At 36.9% G+C, this 7,051-nt stretch overlaps 1 protein-coding gene across 1 annotated transcript; it reads right to left on the bottom strand.

Annotated features, from left to right (window-relative positions):
* Positions 1-2,929: 2,929 nt before the first annotated feature.
* On the bottom strand, positions 2,930-3,280 carry K441DRAFT_538552 (uncharacterized protein; the record flags this gene model as incomplete). The annotated part of the gene is made up of 2 exons (XM_067642529.1): positions 2,930-3,013; positions 3,074-3,280. Coding segments are annotated over 2 exons (291 nt in total), but the record flags the coding sequence as incomplete, so codon positions are not given.
* Positions 3,281-7,051: the final 3,771 nt, after the last annotated feature.

Genomic DNA, 7,051 nt, shown 5'->3' with positions numbered 1-7,051 from the left:
GGCCATGCAGGAATCAANAAAGAGTATTTTATNAAGCTCTACCCTATNGCGCNCGCCAAGGCNTTCACTTATGAGACGATTTGTAGCGCCTGGAAAGCTACAGGTCTTCTACCATACAATCCTACCGCTGTCTTAAAGACTCTACCACGCATAGAGGCCTCCGCAAGCCCTAAAACGAGCCAGTTNATTGCGATTACAGACCGTCGAACCCNAAAGACCCCNAGGACTGTAGAGGACCTTNAGTCTCTACGAAATTANATCACCNAATCAACTACCGAGCGACNAGACGGTATGCTTGAAACCCCTATTNAGCGACGCGTTGAAAAGCTGTTTAAAGCTNCTGTNGGCTTTGCTACTGATGNACAAATANANAGAGAAGAGAATAAGCGATTTCAGAAGTATAAGATAGATAAGAAAAGTAGTAGGAGACTCCTAAGTAAGGGCAGAGTCCTTACCCAGGAGGACGTCGATCGATTGAAGTCGGAGGATCTACAAAAACAGGAGCTTGCTGCCCAAAAGTTAGCTTAAAAGGAGTATGAGGAAGGGACCTCTCTACCAGTGCTTGACGTTGCTTTGTATACTAGAGCTGTATTAAACCCTAGTGAATATAGTTAAGACTGGGCAACCTTTACATACGTCTTTCGGTATAATCCTCAGCCTGCAAAGGAATTTGGTAGTGAGTTGATCTGGAAGGGAGGCTCGGAAGAGTGTGGTGGTAAGCCATCTAATTGGTCAACGTTGGGGGCAAACTTACGCCCATAACGTACTCGGAAACTTCTAAGCCGTTTTCTTTTATAATAAGAAGCATAATCGCTTTAATTTGGGCTATTTATATTTAATATAAAGGCGTTGTTGATTTTATTATTAATACAAATGCATCTGGGGGTAAGTGACTCGCTTGGGGGGGTGTCTCGCTTCCTGGGGTCCCACGTTACTATCGCCATCACCACTACTGTCTCTACCGTCGCTAGCAATACCTACAGAGCCTAGTGTAGATGAGGATAATAAGGGTAAAAATAAGGATATTAAGGAGCCCGTAGAGGTAGAAGATGAGGATATAGGCTCGCCGCCGCCGCCGCCACTAGTACGCTTTATAAGTGTTTAGAATATAGTTATAAGTAGTAAAAGAGAGTCTCTTCCTGGTATAAAGTTAGCTATATTTAACACTAAAAATATATACTACTTTAAGCTAGACAAGTGGCAGAACTAGATTATACTGCTTTTATTACTATAGAAGTTTAAGATTACTCGGCTCTAAGCTATTACCTTTTATAAGAAGGCGCGACAAGCTAACTGCTGCCCTTAAGATATTTAGTCGAGTAAGGATCTAGATTAAGATCTCGCTATAATTAAGGAGTAGCACAAGCGCTAGCCGTTAAAGTCTTTATCCTTAAACTTTACCTTATATTTAATTAAGGAGAAGGAGCTAGAGACTTAGGCTCCTACTATAACTCTAAGTTAGCATATAAGCAATAGGCCTATAGGCAGAAGGACAGCTATATAGGCTTAACTTACTAATCTACCTAACGTATTTGCTGCTGAGGAGGCTTCTAGTAATAGGATTCTAGTAATTGTAGATAGGTGGCCTTATATAAATATATATTGCCGTAATAAAGGCAAGACGTACTGGCGGAATAAGAAGTCACTTAACTCGCCTAATAGCGTAATTAATTATTATCCTATTAGTATAGAAAACTTCTAATAATAGAATAAGGAGCTCCTCTCTGGTAAATCTACCGTTAAGCAGCTGTTGCAGAATCTTATTGTTAACTTGGTTAACTATAAGGAGAGGAGTTAAAGAAGCTAAAAGGAGCAGGTAGTGGAGAAGAAAGTCCCTACTTAGTTAAATATTAATAAACTAGTGTTAGTTATAATGGTAAAGGAGCTTAGAACTATAAACTAAATTGCTTACCTTCCTTCATAATACGCTTCTCTATAGTATCCTCCGCCATATTTAAATGTCGAAGTACCCTAAAACTTAAGCCCCGTTTAGTCGGAAACAGATCTAGTTAAGCTACTTAGCCAGTTCTTTAAGTGGCTAGCTAACTAGCTAGAGTTTAATAGCGAGAGATAAAGGGCTATTTTAGAGCAGATTAAGGATAAGTTAGTAGAGGAAGAATGGAATTTTAACTTATTAAGGTTATAGAAGCTAGGTAAAGGCATAACGTTAGATTAATAGGAGAACTATAGCTTTAAGATTAGAATGCTACATAGAATTAGGCCTTTAATCTTAAAGTTTAAGCAGTTAAGGTAGTTATCTATTAATCTATAATATATCCTGCCTTTTAGAAGTGCGCTCCTATATATATACTACATACTTAACTAATAGCAAAATGTAGGAAACTCTTAAAGCTTTTAAAGTCCTTAACTAGCTATTGGTTCCTTCTAATTTAAGCCTTAATTTATTAAATATGGCCTTAATAGGATTATAATCTGGAGAGTACGGTGGTAGAAACCGAAGCTTAATACTATACTGCTTGCAGAGCTCTTAAAACCGTATTAATTTATAAATAGAAGCGTTGTTAAGAATAAGGACTAAGTATAGTCTTAGGTATAGTGAATAATAAGGAAGCATCTGCTCCTCTATAAAGGCTTTAAATATCGCAGAGCTAATAAAGCCTTAAAAGATAATATAGCTTAGATATCTGTCGACTGTTAAGGTTAGTAGAAGACTCTACCTTTTTAACCTCTTAAGTGGGCGTGTTATACCATATATAGTCCCTTCTGGTAACTAGCTGTACTTCCTATTACTAGTCCTCTTGTTTACTGCTAACTTATTAAGAAATACTAGCTGCTCTACGGTCTAGCCCTTTTAGATACTAATCTAGGCGTTATAGAGGAGGCTACTCCTTTTAGCAGCCCGAGCTCTAACTGTCTTTTATAACCAGTAACTCCTCTTAAGGATATTGTAAACGGTTGCGGTATATACTTAAGCGTTAAACTTACTAAATAGGAAGGCTTGCATCTTATCTAGATACGCAGTCGGCTGGCCCTTAAGGAAATTAAAAAGCCTCTATAAAAGCAGTTAGTAAAAGGCTTAATAAAAGCTTAACACTATGACGTAATATATCACTATTTCTTGATAGGGTAGTAGAGCTCTCGGTTGCCCAAGAACAACAATAGAAGGAGCGTACGGTTTGCCCCAAATATTAAGGTTTAATCGCATCTTATAAATTGTCCTCTTGGCCACCTTTACTGCGGCTGTAATAGTTGCTATATCCTTATTGGCTTTAATGCGAAGCCTAATTTTATGAACAACTTTATCTGGAAGGCGGCGGCCTATATTGACCTTAATTGTGGTGGTTAAAATTAAAAGAATTGCCCCTTATACAAATTTTGGTGGGGTGCAATGCGGCTCTTTTAGCTTAGCGGGTTTTATTAATATTACTGTTATTACCGAAATATTAGGAACTCGTTATCTTAGTAAGCGACTTAGACGGCAAGGGTAACTAAAGGCGCACTTACTAATATTAAAGTATTACTAGTCTCCATTTTAAAAAACGCCACTTTCTTTTAACTAATTAGTTATTTACCGACCTTAAGTTTACCCTGCTGTTTAGGGACCTTTGGTGCGGAACTCTATAGTACTTAACTTTAATTTTTATAATTTTGTATAAGAGACACTCTCTCCTATATATTTGACTCCCTAATAATACCTATTTAACCTAATAAGCTAATAAGTTAAGTTAGACTAGTCTCCTCTATAATTAATTACTTTTTTATAATAGGAACACTACTTCCTTACGAGTTACGCGCTTTTAGTATTTAGGTAAATATCGACGCGTCCTTATCTCTACTCTTTAATATTAACTCCTTTTCCCCCTTAACACCGTCCTTTATATCTCCGTCGCCTTAAAGGCAAGTAACTATACCCCTTACCAATTACTAAAGGCGAATTAGAAAACGGCGGAGCCGTTTTTTTAGCGCTAAAAGCTGTAGGTAACGCAAATGCTATAGTAGTAGAATAACTTTAATATTAAGCAATTCCTTAAGGTATAGGTTATAGAGGGTGTGAGATTAGGTGGCCTTTATATTAGTTAGCGGATCTTATTATTACATTCTGCTTTAGAATAAGCGGAGGTTTATACAGCCCTTTAATTAACTAGTTATATATTAGTAGGGGATATTTCCTTAATAGAACTTATCTAAGAACTTAATGCACTGATTAGGCAGCCATATTTTAATAAGTTTAACCACTTAACCTCTATAGAGAAGATTAACTTCTTTTAAGTATTAGAAAAAATTTAATCGGCTACTCCTAAGTGGACTACTCTGCTTAAAAAGCTTATAAGCAATTAGCGCTAGGGCTAGAGCAGTTATAGAGGGTTAGGCAATTCTAAGATAGTCCAGTAGTAGTTATATTTAATTACTTCTATTATCCATAGGAGTTATACGCAGTCTACTACCAATTTTTTTACAAAAATGTTAGAAATCTACCTATATGGGAGTGGTATTAAGCGTTAAGCTATTAAGGTATTAGCTAGGCTAGGTCTCTATAATAGTTATAAATATATTTATTAACACCTTATAGAGATTGCTAATAATATAAAAAAAGGTTTAACCCCTTAGCCTATATTTTATATAGCTAACTAATAAAAAGAATAAGTTACTAAGTCTTACAGTTAATGCTTAAGCGCTATTAGTTTATAATAACTTTAATTTCAAGGACGACGTTAGAGATTAAGTGCTTGGGTTTTCCGGAATAAAAATGCGTAATATAACTACTACGCTTCTTGTCCTTTATCCTAAGATTTTAACTACTAGCCTTAAGTAGTTGATGTTTAACCCGTTACAACCGCTTCTTTTTAATAATAATATTTTATCTCTAGGTCTTTAACGGGACTATATCTTACTGTTTGTATCAACTTAATAATACAAGTGAGTTATATCCAGGGGCACGAAATACGTATAGTATCGTATGCTCTTTTGGATGATGGTGACTGTCGATTCTATTAAGGTAGACTACATGGTCTATATACTAACGCGCCTCCCCCTTAATTAGTTAGCACATAAGTAGTTAGTGCACCAAACGCGTAACTACGCATCTGGTGTACTACGTGCTATAATTATACACTGGCGACACTTAAAAATAGAACCACTTGTATATAGCCTCCGTAATTGCTTTAATAGAACCGTAAAATATAAAAGAAATATATAGGAAATCCCTCCTAAGGTGCCTTCTGGGCTGCCTTCCAAACGGTACTCTAAGTTGGCCGTAAGTCCTGCTTACGGTCTGTAAAATAAGCCGTACGGCCTTCTAACGGGCCGTAGATGAACCGTACGGCCTCCCGGCGGGCCGTAAATGAACCATAAGTGCTCTATTAGTCTTGTTCCACCCATTCTATAACCTTTAGATTAAGCTTATTTGTATTAATTAGGGTTTTAAGAGCTTAACACGGCTTTGCCTTAGTTATAGCGTCCGCTGGGTTATCTCCGCTGCTGATTCATTTAACCTCTATAATCTTACGTTGTTCATAGGCCTAACGTAAGCACATTAGGTCGACTATAAGCCTCTTCTCTTATATTGTACCTAGTTTAACTAGGCAGTTGTAGAGGGACTTTAAATTAGTATATAGAACTAGGGGTAATTGCTCTAATTATAGAATCTTCTGGATTATTAACTTAATTACGGCTTCTATGTCGAAGCTGTAAGCTAATACGTATAGTTTAGAAGCTAATATACTACGGGTTACTTGTTTGCATTTAATTAAAGACTAATATAGTATATTTGCGTCCTGGTTACGGTCCGTAAGTACAATTATAAAGCCGATTTGTAATAATAGGTCCCTGTTATTAGCAAAGGAGGCGTCCATAAATACTAGTACACTAAGGGAATTTAGGTCTAGTGGTATAAAAGTAAGTCCCCTTACTACATTATTAATTTGCCACTAAATGCGCTTATTAAGCTGCTTAATATTTTCCTCTTACGGATCTATTGCCTAGGCCGTAAAGGATAAATTATAGGCGGATTTAGGTTAACAAACTATGGCAATATAGGAGCCTCTTGTACACTGTATAATATATTAGTCCTTCGTATTTACGGTCTTACGGGTCTCTCCGCGGGAACTAGTAAGGTCCGTAGGCTTTACTATAATAAGCCTTAGGTTTTAAGCTTGGCGTTCCTAAGTTAGCTAGATTAAGTTACCCTTTTATATAATTAAGCCTCCATTAAACTTAATTAAGGTCTACTTAGTTAACTACTCTCGCGGCTTTACTAAGAACTTTACCTCTTATAGTTTAGTCTCTTTAGCGTCCACAAAAGTCCAGTCCGCTAAGAAGAGGATATTATCCGTTTAGAGTCTAATAATACTAAGGCCGTTTAATAGGGTGTATAGGAGGCAGGGGTCGTAGGTCAACTGTTTCATTTTAAGTTTACTAACGTAATGCTAGTGATATATTTTAAACCAGTGGTTTCTAGCTTCCGGTACTCCGTAAAGGGGTTTTATAACCTATAAAATTGTTCCTAGTTACAAATTAAGCTTAAGGGGTGGTCGTATAAAGATGTCTCTACTTAGGTAGGTATTAGACTGTATATAGGCTTGCGAGATATCCCGTAAGTAGAGGGCTATAGGTTTAGTTTACTGTAGTCTAGGTATAAGTATAAGTATAATCTGTTAACTAACCTGTTAAATTATAGGCGATTATATAAGGACTAAGTCCTTTCCCTAGTTGTTATAAGCTTATATAATAAGCCTTAATTTTTTAAAGGCTTTATTAATACTAGGGTGCTTAATTTTGTTAATAAAGCGTAAGTTAAATATACGGACGCCTTGCAGAACGTCTCTCTCCGTTATAGCCGTAAAAACACCCTTTTTAAGTAGTCCATTAATCTCCTTACGTTGTAAGTCCATAAAAAGTGTTTCCTATACTAGAACTAATATATCCGCAGGCGGGGATTGCCTTACGGACGTGCCTACGGAGGTTAGGTAATTCTCCGTTACGGGGTGCTTTCGGGGGCGTCCTTAACCACGCTTTACGGTAGGTTTAGTAGGTTTAGTAAGTTCCTAGGGGGCTTCTAAAGTAGGTAGGGGTACTTCTAGTTCGTCTAGTT

The sequence above is a fragment of the Cenococcum geophilum genome, assembly GCF_001692895.1.
Source record: "Cenococcum geophilum 1.58 unplaced genomic scaffold K441scaffold_4, whole genome shotgun sequence".
Classification (NCBI taxonomy): Eukaryota; Fungi; Ascomycota; class Dothideomycetes; order Gloniales; family Gloniaceae; genus Cenococcum; species Cenococcum geophilum.
The sequence above is the reverse complement of the archived record's forward strand: the minus strand, read 5'-3'. Positions and strand labels throughout refer to the sequence as shown.